This window comes from Gossypium hirsutum, chromosome A09, assembly GCF_007990345.1.
Source record: "Gossypium hirsutum isolate 1008001.06 chromosome A09, Gossypium_hirsutum_v2.1, whole genome shotgun sequence".
Lineage (NCBI taxonomy): Eukaryota > Viridiplantae > Streptophyta > Magnoliopsida > Malvales > Malvaceae > Gossypium > Gossypium hirsutum.
The window spans coordinates 79,808,323-79,835,543 of record NC_053432.1 but is presented as its reverse complement, the minus strand read 5'-3'; the positions used below and the strand labels follow the sequence as shown (position 1 = coordinate 79,835,543).

At 34.0% G+C, this 27,221-nt stretch overlaps 3 protein-coding genes and 2 pseudogenes across 26 annotated transcripts; 4 read left to right on the top strand and 1 right to left on the bottom strand.

Annotated features, from left to right (window-relative positions):
- Positions 1–5,269: 5,269 nt before the first annotated feature.
- LOC107896498 (geraniol 8-hydroxylase) lies at positions 5,270–7,148 on the top strand. The gene is made up of 2 exons (XM_016821679.2): positions 5,270–6,180; positions 6,372–7,148. Exons 1-2 carry the CDS (start codon positions 6,106–6,108, stop codon positions 6,975–6,977), a joined length of 681 nt encoding a protein of 226 aa, XP_016677168.2. The 5' UTR covers positions 5,270–6,105; the 3' UTR covers positions 6,978–7,148.
- On the top strand, positions 5,284–6,069 carry LOC107895464 (geraniol 8-hydroxylase-like). Its single transcript, XM_016820738.2, has one exon. It carries the CDS (start codon positions 5,284–5,286, stop codon positions 6,067–6,069), a length of 786 nt encoding a protein of 261 aa, XP_016676227.2.
- Positions 7,149–13,675: 6,527 nt separating the features above from the next.
- On the top strand, positions 13,676–15,633 carry LOC107896497 (geraniol 8-hydroxylase-like; annotated as a pseudogene).
- Positions 15,634–17,847: 2,214 nt separating this feature from the next.
- LOC107895955 (geraniol 8-hydroxylase-like) lies at positions 17,848–19,711 on the top strand (annotated as a pseudogene).
- Positions 19,712–20,592: 881 nt separating this feature from the next.
- On the bottom strand, positions 20,593–26,317 carry LOC107944716 (uncharacterized). Of its 24 annotated transcripts, none has more exons than XR_005901344.1 (8): positions 25,932–26,289; positions 25,359–25,509; positions 25,127–25,227; positions 24,627–24,931; positions 24,292–24,410; positions 23,984–24,158; positions 23,677–23,767; positions 20,595–20,856 (listed from the first exon to the last, which is right to left on the bottom strand). XR_005901344.1 is itself a non-coding variant. In XM_041077048.1 (5 exons), the coding sequence occupies exons 3-5, from the start codon at positions 24,845–24,847 to the stop codon at positions 20,782–20,784; spliced, it is 387 nt and encodes a 128-aa protein (XP_040932982.1). In that variant the 5' UTR covers positions 24,848–24,931; positions 25,359–25,509; positions 25,932–26,294; the 3' UTR covers positions 20,620–20,781. The 24 variants fall into 24 exon arrangements, 6 of the variants coding, with proteins under 6 accessions (XP_040932982.1, XP_040932983.1, XP_040932986.1 ...); XR_005901340.1 differs by having other exon boundaries at positions 20,620–20,856; positions 24,320–24,410; positions 25,932–26,290; XR_005901354.1 differs by lacking the exon at positions 20,595–20,856 and adding an exon at positions 21,484–21,570 and having other exon boundaries at positions 24,320–24,410; positions 25,932–26,317.
- Positions 26,318–27,221: the final 904 nt, after the last annotated feature.

Here is a 27,221-nt window from a genome sequence, read left to right as displayed (position 1 = left end):
CTCAGCACGAACCACCTCCTAAGTGATAACCTCGCGACTGGGTTCAGACATAGAACAAGAATCACGACGAACGGAGGGTGGACGGACAAGCGGAACATATGTAACACTGGTCGATGGAGTAGCCGCATCAGGCACCGTAGGAGAGGAGAACAAGAATCGATTTTCATCAAACACCACATGACGGGAAAGGATCACTAATCCTGCTAGAGTGAGACAATAATATCCTTTGTGTTGAGAGCTATACCCTAAAAAAGTACAGGGTTGAGAGTGAAAATCAAGCTTATGACACTGAAAAGGGCGGAGATACGAAAAAAACAGTAGCCAAAAACCCGAAGATGATCATAAGTCGGGGCACGCCCATAAAGTTTCTGATATGGAGACTGTCCTTGAAGAACCGGGGTAGGAAGCCTGTTGATAAGATGAACAACACTGCGAAAAGCATAACCCTAGTGTTGCATAGGTAGATTAGCCTGAGCTAACAAGGTGAGACCAGTTTCCACGATATGCCGATGCTTACGTTCAGCAACCCCATTCTGTTCAGAAGTGTGAGGGCAAGAAAGTCGATGAAGAATACCGTGATCAGCAAGGATAGAGGCAAACGCCCGAAACTCACCTCCCCAATCACTCTGGAAGATCTTAATAGGCTTCCCAAACTGAGTGACGACCATTTTCTGAAATTGAGAAAAACACTCAACAGCCTGTGATTTACGTTTAATCAAATAAACCCAGGTGAACCGACTGTACATGTCGACAAACGAAACATAGTACAAATGTCCGTCACAAGCAACAGAGGCCGAGCCCCATAGATCAGAAGCAACTAACTTAAACAACTCCTTATATTCAGTAGTTGATGGAGAAAACGGGAGTTTATGAGATTTCCCTTTTTTTACAAGCAATACACATATCAGAAAGAGACTTTTTATTGGTAACAATACCACATTTAGTCAAAACATCATTAACAAATAAGGATGGTGGGTGACCAAGTCTATTATGCCACAAAGTAAACTTATCATCACATGGCAAACTGGTTGGAAAATCAACATTGTGAACTGCAGACACCGGTGGTGAGGAAAGAGATGAGTCAATTGAAAACTGATAAAGCCCATCATGAACTTGGCCCCACAATAAAGTTTCCCCCGTCTGGATGTCTTTAACGACACAATAGGAAGGGTGAAACTCAAAAAACACATTGTTATCCCGAGCGAACTGCGAGACAGATAAAAGATTCTTGCGAATGCTCGTAATACACAACACATTAGACAACCGTAATAATTTGTCATTAGCAAAATAACCGTGTCCCCAATAGATAAAATTTTGGTAGGAGCCCCATTACCCATTAAAAGGTCAAATGTACCTGAATACAGTGTTGAAGCATTCAAGTCTGTAGTACTCTGACAAACATGATTGGACACTCCAGAATCTGGGTACCACGAAGCAGTTCTAGTAGGCGTAGTACCATACGGGTCAACACTGCCATAGCTAGAATCGTATCGAGACGGATCGAAAAAATTAAAAGCATGAAAGTCCGGTATTCGAGGCAAGCCAATACCCTGAGAATTATCAACATTAAAAACTCGAGCATGAGGTTTTGTACGCCATGGAGCCTCAAGAGGAGCATTCGAAACGGAGCCATTAACATCAACACAGTGCACAACCAGAGACCCAAGGGACTGTTGAGACATATAGGGAGCCCGAGGAGCTGAAGACGGACCACTGGGCCCAGCTGGCCTAAATATTCAGCCTGCACCAGTCGGCCCATGTCCATCAAAAAAATCACGCCCTTGATGCAAGCCCAAATCCGGATGCATCCTTTTTGCTACGGGTGGCCTGCTAACATGGTCATACACAGACGGCCCAGGCGCATAAAACCCACTAGTTGGTCCAATAGAGTAAGAAGCCCAATTGGGCTGACCATTATCACCAGCAATCGGGTTCTGTTGCCAAACCCACTGCCCTCCTTCAAGTCATTGTGCAGGAGGACGCAGACGGATGGGTTCACCACCACCAGTAGCACTGGCCTCCGATGGTCCACCATAGTTGCGATCAAAGCGATAATAGCACCGCTGGGCAACATGCCCAAACCGATTGCAGATTTGACACTGCACCCGCGAACGAAAAGCTCGGCCACCACGTGACCCAGTCTGCATCCGACTACCACGAGCACCATGCGAATCATAATCAGGCACTGCACTAGGAACCTGAGCCATATGTGCAACCAACGGCATATCACGCACTGCCCGGGACTGGCGACGCTCAAAGGCCATGAGAATGTCCACCAATTTTGAAAAGGTCAAGGGCTCCGACGAGGCCGAAACCACCATAAAGACTGAATCAAAATCAGAGGTGAAGCCTCCGAGAAGAACTTCTACATTCTCCACCTTTGAAACGGCCGATCCCGACGCCGCAAGCAAGGCACAAAGAGTGTTGATTTTGGACACGTATTCTTTGACGGTAGATCCGCCCTTCCGAACCGCATGTAAATCATGACGGATCTGAGAAACTTTCTCAACCGATGTTGCGGCGAAGAGGTGACTTACTGCACTCTAAATATCACAAGCAGATTTAGTCGAAATGAAATAAGAGAGAAGAGATGAGCTCACCGTGGACCGAAGCCACGAGGCAAGCAGCTTATCTTACTGCGTGAACCAAACGACATCTGGATTTGGAGCAAGACAACCATCGTCTGTGGTCACCACCTTCGGCAGTTCGGTGACTGACCTATCCAAGAACCCTTGAAGACCGTAGCCATCAACAATAAGTCGGACTTGATGCTGCCACTGGACGAAATTAGACTCATCCAGCTTAGCAATCTCATGACGAGGGAAGCTATAGACCAGGCGAGAGTGCGAAGTAAAAGTAGGAAGCGAAGCACCAGCAGGCTGATCAACCAACGGATCCATGAACACGGAGCAGAAACGACCACCAAGATCTTAGGCGACTGATACCATGATAGAAGGTAAACTAGACTAAACACTTTATGAATGAACTAACCTTGAATTGCTTTTGTAAATTCATTCCTACCTATTCTGTACATCAAGATTATTATTTATAGAAGAGAGCTTAGTAACTGCTCTGAGTAACAGACTAACCACTTGGATAACAAACCACAACTACCAATATACAACTACTCTATCAGTGATACTCTATCAATCTACAAACTATTTTGTTGTCTATAATTAAGCACCTCTTGAACCTGCTTCCATTTTAAGTTATTTTATGCTCTCTTCTTGAAAAAAATAATTGGAAGAGAATTTTCCTCCTTTTTCTAAAGTTCCCTTTCAAGAGGGCACAAGTGTTTTTTTTTATTTTTAATTATAATATCAGAGCAAAGCTCGATTAACTAACACAACAAACGTAACTTGAAATTAGATTACACTTGAGACAATGAACACTCTTAACCATGAAGCCATCACTTGGGGTTCAAGGGTTTTCATTTCTTACTAAAATTGTGGAGCAAAAGTTAAATTTTTTAGTACCTTTTATGTTAATTTTAAGTTGTATTAATAATGTGTTTTTTAATATTCAACTTTCATTATTTTTACTATAGTAAATCAATATCAATATCTTTTCACCGTCAATGTGTTTGTATCTAAACAAATATAAAATACTGATTTTAATATCATAATTTTATAGTAAACCAATCTCAACTCACTCAAATGGAAACTACAATAGTTGAGTTTAAATGAGTAACTAAATTATCAAACTAAAGTATTCAAATTAAAATGTCAAAAAATTTTTAAAAAAATGTGAATAGGTCATTTTTTGGAAAAATTATGTGAATAGGTCGTTTATACGAAAACACCTCCAATTAGAAACGTTTTCAAGTGAAATGCAGAAAAATAATTCTAGAAAAACACTTCAAGTTGAACGTGTTTTCAACATATTGACAGAAAAACATTTCTAACAGAAAACATTTTCTACTACATCAGCATTAAAAGTGACAACATCAATAATTTCTTTTATGTTTTGGTGCCATCTATTAATGTGAAAATAAAACCTACAAAACAAGTCTCTATATAGATCCAAAGTCTCATTTCGATTGTTTTCTTAAGTGATGTGGGATATGAGGATATATGGACTCATAATCCATTTGCAGCTTACTTCTAGACAATCTGAGATTGCTTACTCTTTTAACTAACATATAAGATTAGGCTCCACTATGTTTTATATATATATCTATTTCATTTCATTTTTATATCGTGAAAATTTTATAAGTTCGTACCGTATTTGTGTTATTTTTCGTTTTATAATCAAATATTAAATTATATTTATAAATATTATTTTCACTTGCAATTTTTTTTATCTTTTTTGACAAATAACAACATAAAATTTAAGGCTACGCAAATTTGTTTTATCTATAGAAATATAAAGAAAATTCTAGAATATATATTAAATTGAAAATAAAAAGATACGAGTGTTGTATTTTTGTTTTTATATTGAAATTTTATTTATTTTTGTTGAGTTCATTTTACTTAATTCATAACCAACTTTAGAGTTTTAGTATTTGTGTAAATACTAATGAAATAACATTATATGTTCCCATAATTTTAACTAATAGTCATGTTTTTTTGGATTTTATTATTATTAGTATTATTATATTTGGAATTATATTTTTATGCTATTGTTGTATAAAATAAAAGTTGAAATAAACAACCTTTAAATTATATATTTTTTGATTAGATATTTAAAATTATTTTTTGGTCAAAAATGATCTAAACTATAATTTCATAACTATTATGGCCTATACTATTATATTTGTTAGAAAATTCTTTCAACTAATTAAGAGTTGATACATGACATTTTAAATAATATTAAAAAAAATTAAATCAAATTGAATTATTATTTAATAATATCTCACACACACCTTCACAACACCAAACATGAGAAAAATCTTGGTATAAGAGAGTAATCTCACATTGTCCAGAAACAAGTTACAAATGAATTATAAATCTATATATACTCATATGTCATTTTCTACATCACTTAAATAAGAGAAATAAAACTTTAAGTATAAAAATTTATTTTATAAATTTTATTTCCACATGTACGACCATAAAAAAGAAAAATATTATCACTTTTAGCGCTATCGCATTTTCGTAAAAATACCTATTCACGTAATTTTTCTAAAAATGGGTCTATTGAGGTGATTTTTTTTTTTTGTATTTTTTGAGTTCTTTAGTCAAGTATCATCCGAAATCCACCTAATTTTGTCTTTTTGTCTAAAAATGAAAAGTTCTCCCTATTTTAAACCATCTACTAGTGGGAAGAGGGAGAGTGAGAGAGATGGATTTGTTAACAAGCTCCCTGCTGTGTCTGCTCTTCACTTGGCTCCTGCTTCAGGCTTTCAATTCATTTAGATATGGATGTAAATCAAGCCAACACAAGCTCCCACCTGGTCCATGGCCCAAGCCAATCATCAGCAATCTCTTCGATCTTGGGGATAAACCCCACAGATCATTGGCTAAGCTTGCTCAGATTCATGGCCCCGTTATGAGTCTTAAACTTGGCAGCTTAATCACCGTCGTCCTTTCATCGGAAACAACAGCCAAAGAGATCCTTTCAAAACAAGACCTTATATTCTCTAGTCGAACCATTGTGGTTGGCATTCGAGCCTGCCAACACTATGAATTTGGAATGCCATGGATACCTGTGTCCCCACTTTGGAGAACTCTTCGCAAAGTACGTAATACCCATATTTTCGCTAGTAGGAAACTCGATGCTAGTCAATACCTGCGTTGGAACAAGATTCAGGAACTGATTGCTAATGTTGGCGAAAGTAGCGTTAAAGGTGAAGCCGTCAACATAGGCCAAGCTGCCTTTGATACTACCATTAATTTGTTGTCCAACACTATTTTCTCAATGGATTTGGTTGACCCAAATTCATCTATTGCTCGAGAATTCAAGGAAACAGTTTGTGATATCATGGTGGAGATAGGGAAGCCTAATTTGGCTGATTATTTCCCTTTGCTTACAAAGTTGGATCCACAAGGTATACGGCGTCGGATGACCCTTCATTTCAACAAGTTGCTTAAACTTTTCGGCCATATGTTCGATGAAAGATGGCAATAAAGAAAATCCCAGGATTCTACTTCATCAAATGATATCATGGATACTCTTATTAATGTTGTTGAAGACGGTATCGAGGAGCTTAATAAAACTCATGTCACAAACTTGCTTTTGGTAATCTTCTTATCTTCCTCTAATCTATTGGCAATCTTTTTTATCTTCTTCTGTTATAGTTTCTTTTGTCTAATACATCGATATGTTGAGGATGTGGAGGAGACATCTTGACATGATCAGAGACTTATTAACTTAGTTGGGTTTCAAGATGTTTTAGCTGCATTATATTATTTAACCATGTTAAATGACAGGATTTATTTGTCGCTGGAACCGATACAACATCAAGCACATTAGAGTGGGCAATGCCAGAACTACTTCGAAATCCGCAAGCTTTACTTAAAGCCAAGAAAGAATTAGATGAAGCAATCGGCAAAGGAAATCCAGTCGAGGAATCTGACATTAACCGTTTACCATATTTGCAAGCAATTATCAAAGAAACCTTCCGAATGCATCCGGCTGTCCCATTGTTACTCCCTCGCCGAGCTGACTCTGATGCTAACCTTTGCGGTTTCAAAATTCCTAAGGGTTCTCAAGTGTTGATTAACGTATGGGCCATCGGAAGAGATCCAAGCATTTGGGATAACCCAAATAGTTTCATCCTGGATAGATTCCTGGGGTCTGAAATTGATGTCAAAGGTAGGGATTTTGGACTAATTCCATTCGGAGCTGGACGACGGATATGTCCAGGATTACCTTTGGCAAACCGAATGTTGCATTTGATGTTAGGATCTCTTATAAACTATTTTGATTGGAAACTTGAAGGTGAAATTTCCCCGAATGAGATGAATATGGAAGAGAAGTATAGGATTGCAGTTCACATGGCAACACCTTTACGTGCAATCCCTCTTCTTGTTTAAGAATACTGTTTAAAAATCAAAGTGAAAAGGTTCTTCGTTTATAATGTTTTTGCTGATCTTTAGACAATATTGTTAATTATTAGACAAATAGTTGAAAACTTGTCTATTTCTAAAAACCAAAGATCAAATAGTTAGAATTGCTTTGTTTGTTTAACTTTCATTACTTTTTCAGCGTTTTCTCGTCAATATAGATTATGTTGTGAATTTTGGGCTTTTTTTCTGCTGATTGCATGTTACTACTATTTGTTGGCTATGATATTGTAAACAACACTGATTATAGTAATCTCCTTTGCTGTAAGGAACATTGATTACGAAGCATGGCAGCATTTTTTTATTATTCCATATTGCATTAATATTTTCTTCAACTTTGCCTAATTTATTTAAGTTTCCATTAATTTGTGAGAGCTACCTGTACTGTAGAATTATATGTATATATCTATCTTTTAAATAATCACATTTATCCTACCTAACTGTTAATTATAATTCTGGACCTAATTAATATACGTATATTAAAGAGATTATATGTTTGTATGAGATACAAGGTTTTAACAAGTAGGAAAGTAAGAAATTATTGATTTTCACATTCATTATTAATTATTTACTAGTACAATGTGTGGGATTTATTTTGGATTATTTTCTGTTGTTCATCCACGATTATAAGTTTGATTTTATTTTTGTAACATCCCTAATACTTCCTAAGATGACAATAGTTTTATTTCGGAACTTGAACGTGTTAAAATTTTTAAAATAAATACAATAAGAATCATGAATATTAGTAAAGAAGATAGTTGGATACGTAGGGAATTAAAAAGATTTTTGAATTGAGAGAAATTAATTTAAGATATTAGCTAAATTGCGACAGTGCAAAAAGGGTTGAGGCAAAAGAATGAAAATTAAAAGTATAAAAAATTAAATTAGATTAATGAGAAAAAAAATGAAGGACTAGAAATATAATTTAACTAAGAATGTTATGAGATTAAAAATAATTGTGAGCAACAATATATATAACTTGATATTTAGATTTTTTAATTAAATATTTTTAATATTTTAAATAAAGATGTAGAATACACTTCCATCATTATCTATTCACGTCACCTTTATCTCCATTTTAACAAATTTTCATTTTCTTTCATCTTAGTAACTTCCACTGTCTGAAATTTTTGTTTAAATAAAACGTGTAATGAAATAATATACACAAAGATCACACCCTTGGACTTTGAGCAATCACAGACTTTATTTTCAAGCAATTATTAGTCCAGGAAAAAAATACCTATGTAATACCCTCTAGAGCCTAGAATAGGGAACGAGGCATTACCGAACTTAATATGACCAATCACGTAAAAACATCAGCCATAAAATTTCTTCTAAATTAAAAACTTTCATACATATGTTTAACGTCCCTTATATGGGTTTACGGGGCCCAAAACATACATTCAGGGTGGTTCGGGACCAAACCGTAAACATATGAAACTTTTGCAACACTTAGAAAATTTTCACACTTTGGAGAGTCACACGCTTGTGTTTTCAACCCGTGTAACTCTTTGTTTATAACTTCATCACCCTTGTTAGTCATACACTTCATATAAATAACAAGAAACGTGTATGGGCTTAATTCTCATTAAATTTCTCATATATATACACAATTTCACGTTATGTAATCATACAACATATATCAGCTATATCTCTGTAATCTAAATATATTTTCATAACAACTTATCTTGATTTCATACTATTTCATATTTAAGCTTAAATAACCAAAGTATTTGAAATATCATCTTTATGCAAATAGTACACATGAGGTATATAATTCTATAATTATGAATAAACACATTTATCAAACATTTTCCTTATTCATATATCAATGTCTCATGTCTCCATATATCAATAACCATCATTTTCATGAATTCCGAATTCAATTTCATAATTATTTGTCTCGTGTTCAATTTATTCCATATCGAAATTTTATTCATTAAAACATTTGAATAATACATATTGGCAGTACATTCAAGATGAACATTTATATAATCACAAATGAATTCATTTATCAACCAAGTTCTATACTCGTATCTTATCAACTTGTACTTCCTTGTATCACATAATTCCATGTAACACTTACCAAACTTTGTCAAATTAGTGAACGCCTTACGGAATTGAGTACTTCGTTTTCTCGATGCCATAGTTCAACTATGGTCTTACACATCTTCACATAATGATGCCATAGCCTAGCTATGGTCTTACACATATTCACATAATAATGCCATAGCCCAGCTATGGTCTTACACATATTCATATATCGATGCCATAGCCCAGCTATGGTCTTACACGAATCACATATCTCACTGATGCCATATCCCAGATATGGTCTTATACAGTAGCATATATCACACCGATGCCATATCCCAGATATGGTCTTATACAGAAATTACTTGTCACTTGTCACTTGTAGCCGAAGCTACCACTATTCACTGATCAGGTAGCCAGAGCTACCATTTTTCACTGATCAGGTAGCCGGAGCTACCACTTTTCACTGATCAGGTAACAAAAGCTACCACTTTTCACTTGTCATTTGTCATTGATCATATAAGTGTAGCCGAAGCTATCACTTATCACTTTCATTTGTCCTTGATCAGATAAGTGTAGCCGAAGCTATTACTTATCACTTTCATTTGTCCTTGATCAGATAAGTGTAGCCGAAGCTATCACTTATCACTTGTTGCCATGGTCCAACCATGGTCTTTTCCTTCAATTCATCTTGTCACTGAACTGAAATGCTCAATTTGATCATTTATTCAATTTTTGTGCTTTTACATTATTCACGATTTTATCATCAATACATATGAAATAACACATCATGAAATTCATAAAATTAACAAATAATCACTAAAATTTAGCCATATAAGCTCACAAGTTCAATTTTTGTATTATAACGATAATCATAATTTCATAATAAATATTCCAAATAAAACATTATATCATTTCTAATCCAACACTTATCGATTATAATCGGCATGTGATCAATTTATACACGAGTCATTCATATATTTTCGTATATTTTCCTCCTCCTCCTCTCCATCCACATCCTTAGTATAAACAACACACTTGTAGGTAACATTATCCATAATTTTCACTATCTACTTATGTGAATATTCAAGCTGTCCATCTGTGTCATAGTTACTAAATTATTTTTATCTTGAGCTACAGAACTCCAAATTAAGGTACATAAATTTTCCCAGAAACTAGACTCATATGTCTTCTTACCATAAAAATTTCATAATTTTTGGTTGGGCCAATTAATACAGTTTATTCATTGAAGTCTCCCCTGTTCTGCTGTCTGACAGTTCCGACCCTTCTTCACTAAAAAATAATTATCTTCTCGTACAAGATTCGAATGATGTCCTTGTTTGTTTCTATTAAAAATAGACTCATTTAGGATTCTAAACATATAAATTTAAGCCTATAATTATTTTTATCCAATTTTTTATGATTTTCTAAATTCAGAACAGGGGAACCTGAAATCATTCTGACCTTATCTCACAAAAGTTATTGTATCTCATGATTTACAATTCCATTACTTACATAATTTCTTTTATAAGAAACTAGACTCAATAAGCTTTAATTTCATATTTTATTCATCCTCTAATTCGATTTCTAAAATTTTTGGTGATTTTACAAAGTTAAACTACTGCTGCTGCCCAAAACAGTTTTAGTGCAAAATGTTGCTTTCCATTTTACCCCAAATTTCACAATTCATACAATTCAGTCCTTGCTCAATTAACCCCTCAATTAAGATAATTTTCTCAATTAATACTTTTTCTAGACATTATAAGTTATTTCATAACTATTGAAATTCATAATTTTCACATAAAACTCTAACTTCAAACTCTTTTACAATTAGGTCCCAAACATTCACTTTCTATTCAATTATTTCAATAAAATCAGAATATAAACAATTTAAAACTCTAATTCCATGCAAAATCATCATATACTTCCAGCACTTATCCATAACAACTTCAAAAATTAGACATAGAATCAAAAACTAATGAAATAGTAAGTTGGACCCAATTGTAAAAGTCCAAAAACATAAAAATTTCAAGGAGAAAACAAGAATTAAACTTACATGAAGCTAGAGTATGAAAACCAGCTTGAACCCTCCTCCATCGCTGTTTTTCAGCTGATGAATATGAAGAGAAATGAAGAGAATTCTAGATATTCCAATTTAGTCCCATTTTTATGTAGCCAATTTTGGCAATTTTCCAATTTTGCTCTTATTTCACCCATTTCCTGATTTGTCTCAGCTATTGCCGCCCAAAATATCTCCTTTGGGCTTATTTTCACTTTAGGTCCTTCCTCATTTGACAATTGAGCTATTTAATCCTTTTAGCAACTTTTACACCCATTTCAATTTAGTCCTTTTTTATTTAATTAACCACCCAAACGTCAAAATTTTCTGACTAAATTTTATTACTAGCTCACCAACACTCCATAAATATTTCTAAAAATATTTATGGCTCGATTTATGAAGTCGAGGTCTCGATACCTCATTCTCGACCCAATTTACCTAATTAATTCTTTTAAATCACCAAATTCACTAATTCAAAAATGCTTTTATATTCACATTTGACTCATAGGCATTAATTTATTAAATTTTCAACTCACCCGTTGGATTTAGTGATCTCAAATCTCTATTCCCGATACCACTGAAAATTAGGCTGTTACAACCTATGCTCCCATAAATAGGGGCGTAGCCAGGGGGGCTGGCATGGGCCCCGGCCCCCCTAAAATGGAAAATTTCATTTTAGGCTCTTAAAATTTTTTAAAAATTTTAAATTAGTAAAGGTAAAATTGTACTTTGGCCCCCCTAAAATTATAAAAATTCAATTTAATCCTTTAAAAATTATAAAAATATAAACTATAAAAAATTAAAATTTCATCCGCCCCCTAAAAAAATTTTCTGGCTTCGCCCTTACCCATAAAGATCTATATAAATTTAATAAATCCACAATATTTTCTCATATTTTAAACTTACAAAAATTAAACACAAAAATCGAACTACAAAATTTGAATGAGAAGGATATTGCGGATGTGAGGATCCCCAGGATGCTATGGACCAAATGAGTTTGACGCATGATGGCATGAGCGATCCCTTGAATTGGTTGATGGGAATAAAAGGGCAAGTCATTCTATTATTTCTACTGACTTAGATTTGGTACAGACTCTAAATAATGATGAAGCGACTTTATCAATAGTTATGGGTCTTTTAAGCTGGAACGTCCATAAACTGAGGAATTCATGGGCTGTTTGTGGACTTCAACATATATTGAAACTCATAATCCCAAAGTTGTTTTTCTTATTGAAACAAAGATTAATGATCGGCGAATAGAGCGAATTCGTCGAAGGTGTGGCTTAGTGTTCGAGTTTGATGTGTTTGCTATGGGCTCTCGTGGAGGGTTGTCTTTAGGATGGAAACAAGATTGTTCTATTCGTCTTCGCACTTATTCTAGTTTTCATATTGATGTGGACGTTCTGGATGAAGTGATAGGGTACAATTGGCGCCTCACTATTTCTATGCTGCCCCCGAGGAAAGTGCCAGGTTTGCATCGTGGGATTTGCTTCGGCATTTAGGCCAATATCAACCTCTGTCCTGGTTCATTGTTGGAAACTTTAATGAGATTGAGTTTTCATGTGAGAAAAAAGGGGGCCGATTTAGACGTAATAGACAGATTCGATTAATTTCAATAATTTTATTGAGTTTTCATTGTGGACGCTGTTGAGCCAGCCAGCATGATGACGTTGGGCTGACATGGATACCTGTGTCCCTACTCTGGAGAGCTCTTCGCAAAGTCTGTAATACCTATATTTTCGCTAGTATGAGACTCGATGCCACTCAATACCTGCGTCGACACAAGATTTAGGAACTGATTGCTAATGTTGGCGAAAGTTGCCTTAAAGGTGAAGTCATCAACATAGGCCAAGCTGCTTTTGATACTACTATTAATTTGTTGTCCAACACTGTCTTTTCAATGGATTTGGTTGATCCAAATTCATCTATTGCTCGAGAATTCAAGAAAACAGTTTGTGATATCATGGTGGAGGCAGGGAAGCCTAAATTGGATGATTATTTCCCTTTGCTTAGAAAGATTGATCCTCAAGGTGTACGGCGGCAGATGACTGTTCATTTCGACAAGTTGCTTAACCTTTTCGGCAATATGTTGGATGAAAGATTTCATAAATCTCTAATATTTTTCATAAATTATTTTTCTAAATTTTTATGGTTTTTAATTGATTTCTAACATTTATTTTAAAATTTAATGATTTTTTATAATTCTAGAATGAATCTATACTAATGAATGTCCAATTTAAATGAGCATTAATAACCATTTATTTAAATTTATTGTGTATTTATTTTAAAAATAATTTTATTTTTTATTTTTATTTTTACAAGCAGTAATGTAAAAGAATATTGGTGATGGAAAGCAATAATGGCTAGGGTTAAACAAATTTTAAAAATGTGAACAAATCGGCCCGGCTAATACAATTAAAGTTACCTATAAAGTACAATGTCAATTGTCAATACCATTAAAGTTATCAAGCTTTCACAATAATACCAAGATATCTTCTTTGGCTATAAATTGCTTTCAATGTTAGGCGTGAGGGGTTGAGTTTCTCTTTCTCATTAAAGGATAACTGTATATTAGATAGGGGCCTAATGGTACATGAATCCCTTAATTATTTTTGTACTGTATATACCATATGTATCACAATTCACAAGCATGGTCGCAATCAAAAAAGAAAAAATGTATTACATGGCTTTAACACTGAGACCGTAGTTTAATCTGTGTCAGGGAGAGTGAGTGATGGATTCCATAACAATTTTCTTCCTATGTTTGCTGTTGACTTGGTTCCTGTTTCAAGCTTTGAACTCAATTAGAAATGAACGTAAATCAAGTAAAAGCAAGCTCCCACCTGGTCCATGGCTGAAGCCAATCTTCGGCAATCTTTTTGATCTTGGGGATAAACCCCACAGATCCTTGGCTACGCTTGCTCAGATTCATGGTCCTGTTATGAGTCTTGAACTCGGCAGCTTAATCACCATCGTCGTTTCTTCGGAAACAATGGCCAAAGAAATCCCGCAAAAACAGGATCTCTTATTTTCTAACCGAACCATTGTGGATGCTGTCTGAGCCAGCCAACATCATGAATATGGACTGCCATGGATACCCGTGTCGCCACTTTGGAGAACTCTTCGCAAAGTCTGTAATATCCATCTTTTCACTAGTATGAAACTCGATGCCAATGAATACCTGCGTCGGCACAAGATTCAGGAACTGATTGCTAAAGTTGGCGAAAATTGTCTTAAAGGTGAAGCCATCAACATAGGCCAAGATGCTTTTGATACTACCATTAATTTGCTGTCTAACACTATTTTTTCAGTGGATTTGGTTGACCCAAATTCATCAAATGCTCAAGAATTCAAGAAAATAGTTTGTGATGCCATGGTGGAGGCAGGGAGGCCTAATTTGGCTGATTATTTCCTTTGCTTCGAAAGTTTGATCCACAAGGTGTACGGCGTCGGATGATTGTTCATTCCGACAAGTTGCTTAACCTTTTCGGCAGTATGATCGATGAAAGATTGCAATCAAGAAAATCTCGGGATTTAACTACATCAAATGATGTCTTGGATATTCTTCTTGATATTATTGAAGGCGAGGAGCTTAATAAAACTCATATCCAACATTTGCTTTTGGTAATATTCTTATCTTCCTCTAATCTTTTGGTAATCTTTTTTATCTTCCTCTGTTATAGTTTCTTTTGTCTTATGCATCGATATGTTGAGAATGTGGAGGAGACATCTAGACATGATCAGAGACTTATTAACTTAGCTGGGTTTCAAGATGTTTTAGCTGCATTATATTATTTAACCATGTTAAATGACAGGATTTATTTGCCGCTGGAACCGATACAACATCAAGCACATTAGAGTGGGCAATGCCAGAACTACTTCGAAATCCGCAAGCGTTACTGAAAGCCAAGAAAGAATTAGTTGAAGCAATCGGCAAAGGAAATCCAGTCGAAGAATCTGGCATTAACTGTTTACCATATTTGCAAGCAATTATCAAAGAAACCTTCCGAATGCATCCGGCTGTCCCACTATTACTTCCTCGCCGAGCTGGCTCTGATACTAACCTTTGCGGTTTCAAAGTTCCTAAGGGTTCTCAAGTGTTGGTTAACGTATGGGTCATCGGAAGAGATCCAAGCATTTGGGATAACCCAAATAGTTTCATCCCGGATAGATTCTTGGGGTCTGAAATTGATGTCAAAAGTAGGGATTTTACACTAATTCCATTCGGAGCTGGACGACGGATATGCCCTGGATTGCCTCTGGCAAACCGAATGCTGCATTTGATGTTAGGATCACTTATAAACTGTTTTGATTGGAAGCTAGAAGCTAAAATTTCCCCAAATGAGATGAATATGGAAGAGAAGTATGGGATTGCAGTTCACATGGCAACACCTTTGCGTGCAATCCCTCTTCTTGTTTAAGAATACTGTTTAAAAATCAAAGTGTAAACACTCTTCGTTTGTAATGTATGTATTGATTTTAGGACAATATTGTTAATTTTTATACAAATGATCGAAAACTTGTTTGTTTCTAAAAGTTAAAATACTAAATTTTCGTTTTCTTTATAAATAATTAATCAAAAAACCAATGATGAAATAGTTAGAATTACTTTTTTTGTTTAGCTTTCATTAATTTTTCAGTGTTTTCTCGTCAATATAGATTATGGTTGATGTTAAGATAAGTTATTTGGTTGAATTTTGGGCTTTCTTTCTGCTGGGTTTCAGTGATTGCACGTTACCTTTAACTATCGATTGGTGTCAAGTACGAGTGTCTTTCCCCTTTTTCAACTTGGGTTTGCTTGCACCCCATTCTCATACATTTTATTGGCTATGATATTGTAAACAACATGGATTATAGTAATCTTCTTTGCTGTAAAGAAAATTGATTATAGAGCATGACAGCATTTTTTTATTCCATAATTGCATTGATATTTTCTTCAACTTTGCCTAATTTATTTAAGTTTCCATTAATTTGTGAGAGCTACCTATGTTGTAGAATTATATATAAATATATATTAAATAATCACGTTTATCCCACATCACCTAATTACCTTTAGGTTAATTTTATTTAGAGTTGTGCGTCAAATATGCTCAGAATTACTTTTAATGAATCGTATATTACATTTAACATTTGGGTCTCAATGAAAAGTTTATAATTTAAGCACCTACATTATATAGTTCGGTCATTTTTGTCACTCTCATCAAAATCACAAACAACAAGCTTCAAATTGATAGAATGCGTGAGTATTGATGACTAAATGTGTTCTTATACCAGTTAGAAAAATCTCATGCTATTATTTACGTTATCAATTTAACGACCGGTGATCAAAATAGAAATGAATACAAAGTTTAGTACCTAAATTTAAAAAAAAAATTAGATGACTAAAACAAAAATGTAAAAATAATTAAGTGACAATTTGTATAGCGTAAAAAATAAACCTAAAAAGAATATAAAATTATAAACAAAATAATTAAAAGATTTTTTCTACTTAGCTGATACATGTTAGTGTTAATTTCTCATGGGTTGGATGTGGATAAAATATCCTAAGTTTCAAAATTAAAGTGGATAAATAAAATTTAAAGATCAAAAGAGAAAAACTTACTAAATTCAACCTTCCGCTATTCATGCATGCCTTCCCTTAGCACTCAAGCAATGCTGGACGAGACATATTCTACTTTGGAGATATATATATATATAATATAGGATTTGAATTCAACATTGTTAACGTGTGGAACACTATAGATTGGTTTTCATGTACGAACTCCTGCCTGTGTTTTGACTAACGTTCACTAACATTCACATCCCTTTAAAACTGAAACCGTTCTTTGATACGGATAAGGGAGAGATGGATTTGTTGACAAGCTCCTTGCTATGTCTGCTCTTTACTTGGCTCCTGCTTCAGGCTTTCAACTCTTTTAGAAATGGACGTAAATCAAGCCAACGCAAGCTCCCACCTGGTCCTTGGCCGAAGCCAATCATTGGCAATCTCTTCGATCTTGGGGATAAACCCCACATATCATTGGCTAAGCTTGCTCAGATTCATGGCCCTAAGTCTTAAACAAGCTACAAATGAATTATGAATCTATATTTACTCATATCTCATTTTCCATATCACTTAAGAAAATAAGAGAAATAAAACTTTAAGTATAAAAATTTATTTTATAAATTTTATTTCCACATGTACGCACTGCCTCCCCAGGTCAAACTGGTGCTCGCTGTTGCACCAGGAGCTGTTGCACCGGGTGCTAAAGTATGGGTGTTTTGTATCCATTGAGCAAAGACGGGTTGTAATTGTATAGCGGTATCTGAAAACATATCTTGTGGACGCCCTAAAGCGCTCATGGTATCATTATGAATATACAAACCAAAATTGTGAAAGCCTAGAAATATACATACCCAGTTGAGATGTGATATGATTGCATCACGATGCCTAAGGACACGATCTAATAGATCGTTGTATCGAGTAGTTAGATCATAGTCTCTTACCATAAAAATGACTGCTTACCATAAAAAAGAAAAATATTTTCACTTTTAGTGCTATCGCATTTTCGTAAAAATACCTATACACGTAATTTTTCTGAAAATGGGACCATTGAGGTGATTTTTTTTTTGGTATTTTTTGAGTACTTTAGTCCAAGTATCATCCAAAATCCTCCGAAATCCACCTAATTTTGTCTTTTTGTCTAAAAATGAAAAGTTCTCCCTATTTTAAACCATCTACTAGTGGGAAGAGGGAGAGTGAGAGAGATGGATTTGTTAACAAGCTCCTTGCTGTGTCTGCTCTTCACTTGGCTCCTGATTCAGGCTTTCAATTCATTTAGATATGCATGTAAATCAAGCCAACACAAGCTCCCACCTTGTCCATGGCCCAAGCCAATCATCGGCAATCTCTTCGATCTTGGGGATAAACCCCACAGATCATTGGCTAAGCTTGCCCAGATTCATGGCCCGTTATGAGTCTCAAACTTGGCAGCTTAATCACTGCCAAAGAGATCCTTTCAAAACAAGACCTTATATTCTCTAGTCGAACCATTGTGGATGGCATTCGAGCCTGCCAACACTATGAATTTGGAATGCCATGGATACCTGTGTCCCCACTTTGGAGAACTCTTCGAAAAGTACGTAATACCCATATTTTCGCTATTAGGAAACTCGATGCTAGTCAATACCTGCGTCGGAACAAGATTCAGGAACTGATTGTTAATGTTGGTGAAAGTAGCCTTAAAGGTGAAGCCGTCAACATAGGCCAAGCTGCCTTTGATGCTACCATTAATTTGTTGTCCAAGACTATTTTCTCAATGGATTTGGTTGACCCAAATTCATCTATTGCTCGAGAATTCAAGGAAACAGTTTGTGATATCATGATGGAGGCAGGGAGGCCTAATTTGGCTGATTATTTCCCTTTGCTCCGAAAGTTTGATCCACAAGGTGTACAGCGTCGGATGACTGTTCATTCCGACAAGTTGCTTAACCTTTTCGGCAGTATGATCGATGAAAGATTGCAATCAAGAAAATCTCGGGATTTAACTACATCAAATGATGTCTTGGATATTTTTCTCGATATTATTGAAGGCGAGGAGCTTAATAAAACTCATATCCAACATTTGCTTTTGGTAATATTCTTATCTTCCTCTAATCTTTTGGTAATCTTTTTTATCTTCCTCTGTTATAGTTTCATTTGTCTTATGCATCGATATGTTGAGGATGTGGAGGAGACATCTTGACATGATCAGAGACTTACTAACTTAGTTGGGTTTCAAGATGTTTTAGCTGCATTATATTATTTAACCATGTTAAATGACAGGATTTATTTGTCGCTGGAACCGATACAACATCAAGCACATTAGAGTGGGCAATGCCAGAACTACTTCGAAATCCGCAAGCTTTACTTAAAGCCAAGAAAGAATTAGAGGAAGCAATCGGCAAAGGAAATCCAGTCGAGGAATCTGACATTAACCGTTTACCATATTTGTAAGCAATTATCAAAGAAACCTTCCGAATGCATCCGGTTGTCCCATTGTTACTCCGTCGCCGAGCTGACTCTGATGCTAACCTTTGCGGTTTCAAAATTCCTAAGGGTTCTCAAGTGTTGATTAACGTATGGGCCATCGGAAGAGATCCAAGCATTTGGGATAACCCAAATAGTTTCATCCCGGATAGATTCCTGGGGTCTGAAATTGATGTCAAAGGTAGGGATTTTGGACTAATTCCATTCGGAGCTGGACGACGGATATGTCCAGGATTACCTTTGGCAAACCGAATGTTGCATTTGATGTTAGGATCTCTTATAAACTATTTTGATTGGAAACCTGAAGGTGAAATTTCCCCGAATGAGATGAATATGGAAGAGAAGTATAGGATGGCAGTTCACATGGCAACACCTTTACGTGCAATCCCTCTTCTTGTTTAAGAATACTGTTTAAAAATCAAAGTGAAAAGGTTCTTCGTTTATAATGTTTTTGCTGATCTTTAGACAATATTGTTAATTATTAGACAAATAGTTGAAAACTTGTCTATTTCTAAAAACCAAAGATCAAATAGTTAGAATTTCTTTGTTTGTTTAACTTTCATTACTTTTTCAGCGTTTTCTCGTCAATATAGATTATGTTGTGAATTTTGGGCTTTTTTTCTGCTGATTGCATGTTACTACTATTTGTTGGCTATGATATTGTAAACAACACTGATTATAGTAATCTCCTTTGCTGTAAAGAACATTGGTTATGGAGCATGGCAGCATTTTTTTATTATTCCATATTGCATTAATATTTTCTTCAACTTTGCCTAATTTATTTAAGTTTCCATTAATTTGTGAGAGCTACTGTAACACCCCTTACCCGAGACCGTTTCTGGAGTCGAGCACGAGGCATTACTTAGCTTATCTTACCAGTTCGGAGCATAAAAACTAGGTTTGAAAATTTATTTCATTATTCGCAGCAAATCTGTCTAATCGCGCAGCAGTTACTAAATTAATTATAACTTAAGCTAAAGAACTCGAAATTTAATCCCGTAAATTTTCCCTGAAACTAGACTCATATATCTACTCACCATAAAATTTTTAGAATTTTTGGTTCAGCAAATTAGTACAGTTTATTAGTTAAAGTCTCCCCTGTGTCACCACCAGACTGCCCTGACCTCTAGTCACTAAAAATAAGTTTTCTCGCTATAGGATTTTCATATGAAGTTCTTACTTGTTTCTATAGAAAATAGACTCATTAAGGAATCTAAGCATGTAAATTTCAACTCATAACCATTTTTGTACAATTTGTAATTATTTTCTAAACTCAGAATAGGGGACTCCAAAAACAGTTCTGACCCTATCTTACTAAAATTCACATATCTTAAAATATAAATTTCTTTTTTCTACACCGTTATTTTTCCATGAAAATAGACTCAACAAGCTTTAATTCCATATATCATTCACCCTCTAATTCATTTTATACTATCTTGGGTGATTTTTCAAATTCACGTCACTGTGCTGCCTGAATTCTGTTTCTTTGCAAAATTTTATCCTTTCATGATTTCCATGCATAATTTATCACCTAATCTTTCATAACAACAAACACCTTCATCCTTAATCATTTTAATAACCATACATCATCAACTACTTACACATCACTCATTGTTCATATTATACCAAAAGTAGCTAAGTTTCTATACATGCCATACACAAAACAAAACGTCTAATTATACCGAGTTATTTCTTTGATAGTGTGATCGGCCTCCGACGTTTCCTTCGATCCCCAAGTGGCTAGATAAGTACTATAAGAAGAAGAAAATAAAGAGATTAAGCACTAGGCTTAGTAAGCTTACAAGCAAATAAATCACAACATTCAACATAATGGATAATTATGCATAATATCATCTAACATCATAAATTTCTTTACTTCTCAATTTCTATCTTCTTCTTTATTCCCTTACCTTCTTTCTTACCTGACCTTTCCGTTTTCATAAATATAATCTACTTTTCCTTTGCTGTTAATTCACTGTAATTTAACTCGTATTCTGACCCGTTGAACCACTCGGAATACTAAGGATACTAGGGTCATTCTTGTCTATCAATACCCTGCCAATGCCATGTCTTTGACATGAACTTACATGAATTATTCCTGTCTCCAATGCCATATATAATATGGACTTACATGGCTCAATCATGTCTCCAAAGCCATATTTCTAATATGGACTTACATGGCTCATTTCTGTTCTGTCCTGTCAACCCTAATATCCTAACATTCCTAGGGTTCAACCGGGGCTTTCTAACACTTTTCCTCTGTCACTTCACCTTAAATTCGACTTTAAATATTTTCATAACATAAATATATAAATGCTGGAAATTGACAATAATAATGTAAAATAAAAGAATATTGCATTTATTTACTGTAAACTTACCTTGATACAAAATGTGACTAAACTTTACAATTTAGTCCTTTACTTTTTCTTTTCTCCGATCTACTCCCGAATTTCGTTCTTCTTGATCTATAATAGCAAATTTAACTTATTTAATATTCAAATTTATTAAAATAGCCCTCGACTCTAACTTTTTGAAAATTACAATTTTGCCCCAAGGCTCGGAAATTAAACTTCATCTCTTTTCTTATGTTTTATAACATTCTGAACATTTTTTTCCTTCTATGGCAACATCAAATTCTAATTTAATCTCTTATCAATACTAATTTTATTTTTGCATTCTAACTCTATATTCTCTCTTAATTCTTACTATAAACTCAGTTTAATTCTTCAATTTCCCCATAAATCCCTAATTTCGGGATTCTTTCAATTTAATCCCTATCAATTCAAAACTTATATTTTATTTTACAAATCAATCTTTTACTAACTTCTAACTTAAAATTCAATCATTTTAACCTCTAGTTCATCAATTAATTCAACATAACTCATGTCTAACAATCTACTAACTTTCAAAATATCAACATAAATCAAGTAGTATTTATCTCTAGGATTCCAAAAACTCAAAAATTATAAGAAAAAGACTTAATTTGACTTACCAATTGAGCTTGGAACCTTAAAACCTTAAATTTCCCTTTTTCTTTTTCTTTCTTTCTTTCTTTCCTTCCTTCTCTGCCCGTTTTGCTCTCTGTTTCTTTCTCTGTTTCGTCTCTTCTATTCTGTTTCTTTTCTTTCTTTTTTTCTATTCTTTCTTTTGTTTTATGTATATATATAATATAATATAATATATTAATGATAATATAATATAAAAACATAATCATTACTATAATATAATAATATTTTTTAACACATAAAAATCTCAGATTTTATACTTATGCCGCCTCAACTTTGGAAAAATGCATAATTGCCTATTTGGTCCTTTTAACTTTTCTTTAATCTATAATTAAACTTTTATCCCTATTGCAATTTAATCCTTTTTCATAATTAACTATCGAAACATTAAAATTTCTTAACGAAACTTGAATATTATCCTATTGACACTCCGTAAATATTTATAAAAATATTTACGGCTCAGTTTATAATATCGAGGTCTCGATACCTCGTTTTCGACCCAATTTACCTAATAATTTCTTTTAAATCACAAAATTCACTAATTCAAAAATATTTTTAACTTCTTCATCGAATTTAGTGATCTCAAATCACTGTTCTGACACTACTGAAAATTGGGCTGTTACAGCTATTGTGATCACTTACTATGGGTATTTTTCCAAATATAAACCCTAGGTTAAATTATTGCTAACATAAGCTTTATCGAGTTACCGGGATCTCAAAAACGTAAAAATCATTAAAAACGGGGCTTGGAATCACTTACTATAGAGCTTGGAAGCTTGAAACAAACCCTAGCTATGGAGAACCCTTGAAATTTCGGCCTAATGAAGAAGATGGACAAAAATTGGCTTTTAATTTTGTTTTTAATTCATTTTAATAACTAAATGACCAAAATACCCTTACTACTAAACTTTCCAAAATTCCTTTCATGTCCTAATTTTGTCCATGAACTTAAAATTGGTCAAATTGCTATTTAAGACCTCCTCATTAATATTCCAAAACAATTTCATACTAAAAACTTCTAGAATGTAAGTTTTGCAACTTATTCGATTTAGTCCCTACTTTCAATTTAAGTACTTTAGGCATAGAATTTCATCACGAAATTTTCACACAATCATGCAATCATATCATAAACCTCAAAATAATTATAAAATAATTATTTCTATCTCGGATTTATGGTCACGAAACCATTATTCCGATTAGGCCCTAATTCGGGATATTACATTTGGTGCCTGCAAGAGAAAGAAGTTAATTATTTGCAAAAGTAACATTACTAACTTGAAAAACTAGCACACTTGAGCTCAAAAGAGTAAGACTCACATTATCCAATACCCTGAGTCTACCAGTTTTAGGACCATCACAACACCCATGGTTGTCAAGACTAATTTAATCAATCATGAAACGTTTAACACCAAAAAGAATCAATTAACGAGAAATTTCAGTACTTGCAAAAATATCATCAGTATACGAGTTTACCTTTCAACATAATAAAACACATACGCAAGTCAAAGATATAATTATTAAAAAAGATAACTACTCAACAGAAAAATGGGTTTCATCTAATCTAACCTTTTCCTCAGGAGACAAAGCAGATCCATAGAAAACCCAATCTTTTTTATTCTCTGGCTGGCCCCAAAAAGTGTTGGATTTCAGCTGGCCACTGCATGCAGAACCACAATCAATTTACTCTCCAGACAATTCAATAACCAGTTTAAGATTCCATAACTGAAAACTTCAAATAATTTGGCTTTTTTTGCCATTTCTTTCTTCTTAAGAGAAAGTAAATGAAAAATAAAGTAGTTAAGTCCCTCAAAAAGCATGCAATGGAGTTATACACCTGCGTAAGACGTCTAAGATATCTTAATTGATTAATTACCTTTCAGTTGGCACTTTATCATCAGTAGATACAAAGTTTCCAGGCTTCTTATTTGGGAACTTGGCTGTAGAATGGGCCTTTCTAGACTTCTCGTTTGGAAACTTGACTGAAGAATTACATAGTCCCATCGACATTTTGGAATCTCTTTTGCACAAGGGAAATGATAGCTTCAGTACTTGCAAAAAGAATCAATTAACGAGAAATTTCAGTACTTGCAAAAATATCATCAGTATACGAGTTTACCTTTCAACACAATAAAACACATACGCAAGTCAAAGATATAATTATTAAAAAAGATAACTACTCACCAGAAAAATGGGTTTCATCTAATCTAACCTTTTCCTCAAGAGACAAAGCAGATCTACAGAAAACCCAATCTTTTTTATTCTCTGGCTGGCCTCAAAAAGTGTTGGATTTCAGCTGGCCACTGCATGCAGAACCACAATCAGTTTACTCTCCAGACAATTCAATAACCAGTTTAAGATTCCATAACTGAAAACTTCAAATAATTTGGCTTTTTTTGCCATTTCTTTCTTCTTAAAAGAAAGTAAATGAAAAATAAAGTAGTTAAGTCCCTCAAAAAGCATGCAATGGAGTTATACACCTGCGTAAGACGTCTAAGATATCTTAATTGATTAATTACCTTTCAGTTGGCACTTTATCATCAGCAGATAGACAGTTTCCAGGCTTCTTATTTGGGAACTTGGCTGCAGAATGGGCCTTTCTAGACTTCTCATTTGGAAACTTGACTAAAGAATTACATAGTCCCATCGACATTTTGGAATCTCTTTTGCACAAGGGAAATGATAGCTTCTGCGGCAAGACTTCACATAACAGCCAAGTGCAACACCCTTTAGTCCACATCTACTGCACTTCAGCTTTGTACCCTTTTCCAGTTTTGGTTTAAGGTTCTTAACATTGTCACCAACAAAATACACTTGAGGTGCCCTGCATTTGAAGACAATATAAGTGTATTTCTAGCAGCAAGAAAGCTACAACAAAAAGAAAAGGCTAACTGTGTCAAAATAAAACATTACCATAATATATAAACAAGTTACACTGAAAATACCATCTTCCCCAACAAAAACCCATAATTTCCCTTTCACTTAAACATTATACAATTCAAAGTTTCCAATAAAATACCATTCAGTACACGAGTTGTGAACATGTATAACATTTGAGCCAAATGATCAATCTCCTATTACTGGTTTTCCATTGATATAATGTAACATCATTCCAGTGGCCTGGGAAATTTATAAGAATACAAGCTCTGGTAACTTCCTTATATGAGGAAAGTCAAAAAATTTCAAAATATTATCTTAAAGATAAATTTTAATAAAAGGGAGAATCAAGTAAATGCTCAACAGGACCTTACCTCAGAGATTTTAGAGGACTGGCAAAATTCACAAATAGCCCTATTTCCATTCATGTTCTTTGATGTCACAAGCAAACCAGTACCAGCAAGAGGTGCTCTATTTTGAGATCTTAATTAACAATCAGAAGTCACAATGTTTTGAGCTGCATAACTACCAAGCAAAACCCCATAGCCAAGGATATGGCGTTCTATTAATTGACAACAGAAACAACATTGATAAAAATGCTAAATAAAAATAGTATGCCTTTGGGGGAAAATTCGCACGAAGAATAAATGCTTCCTAGAATTAACAAATGAGTAATGGGTTATCATAATATTGCAAAGCTCATCTATTGTAAATTAAAATTAGGCAGTAACTAACTGAAAATTCGATGAATAAAAAAAGAGGGGAAATCATAGGATCGCCATTCTCCAAGTGTAAATAAATTGGGCAGGAAGTGCATAAAGCACTCATTTCAGATTATAGTTTACTACTACAACATGATTTTGAGGTTTATGAAACTGATCAAATCCAATATATATGAAATGGAAACAAGAAAGAAAGAGATGAGATCGAGCCAGATCTGGGAATACCTTCAGGGATTGTAAGAAGAGGCTGAGAAGAGCAATCGCAAAGGCAAGGTGGGCAAGTGTTGGAAGCGTGGCTGAAGGCTAAATCCTTCCATGAAATGCCAATACAGAGGTGGGCCCACTATGTAGCCGAATAGCAGAAGCCCAATAGACACAACCCCACCTTCAATGCCGCCATCTGGTTCACTGCCATCTCTTCTATCTCAGAGTATAACTGGAAACCAAATCAAGACTGAAGTAATTTGATGCCAAATCAAGACTGCCATCTCAATTTCTTGATTGAAAAGAGCAACGAAAGGGTGAGATTGGGGGGTGTTTTGAGGATATCAATTTTAGGGGGAAAATTTAGGCGTTTCAAAGGGGAAAAATTTAGGGATAAAACCGCGCGTGGAATGATTTTTTGTGGCGTTTTTATAAATAAAACGCCACAAAAAATCATTTCACTTTAAATAAAACGACTCTGTTTTGTTATGCTAAAAATTTTTTATTTTGTCTATTAAAAATTATTAGTTAAGTGATTTTATAAAATATTTATTATTACTATTTTTTATAAATTGGTTTTTATAAATAAAAAATTAAGTATTCTGAAAATAAATATCGTATATTTTAATAAGAAAATAAATAATTGAATAGCTGTAATTAATTATTAAGTTAGGATTATCCAATGTAAGCAATCAATTTCTCACATATCAAATTTCTATTAAAGATTGAGACGTTAATCATGATTTTATGTTATTCTTTTCCGATCTAATCTCCATTTCATTAGAGATATTTCTTCCTAACTAAAATATAACTATTTTGCTAGATGTTCGGTGTGGAATAATTTTAGTTTTTGTATTTCAGTTTTATTTGTTATAATTTGGTTCTATCCAAAATAGATAGTTACCTATCTATATCAATCTGTTACTTTTTTTTATTTATTTATCAATGTTTTTTTAATTCTAATATTTAAATATATCAAATGGTTTAGATTAAATATTTTTAAATATAAAAGTATTAATTAATTGTATAAAATTTCATCATTTAACAAATCTTAACTAAACTTTAAATCCTAAACCATTTAATATATATAAAGCCTAAATCCTAAACCATTTAATATATATAAAGTCTAATCCTTAAGTAAACCTAACACTTAACCCCTAACCCCTAAGCCTTAAATCCCAACCCTTAAACCATAATCTGTAAACCCAAATCCATAAACCTTAAAATAGTAACTCATACACTTTAAACTCTAAATCATATACCCTAAATCATAAACCCTAAACTATAATGATAATTAATTCAATATTTTAA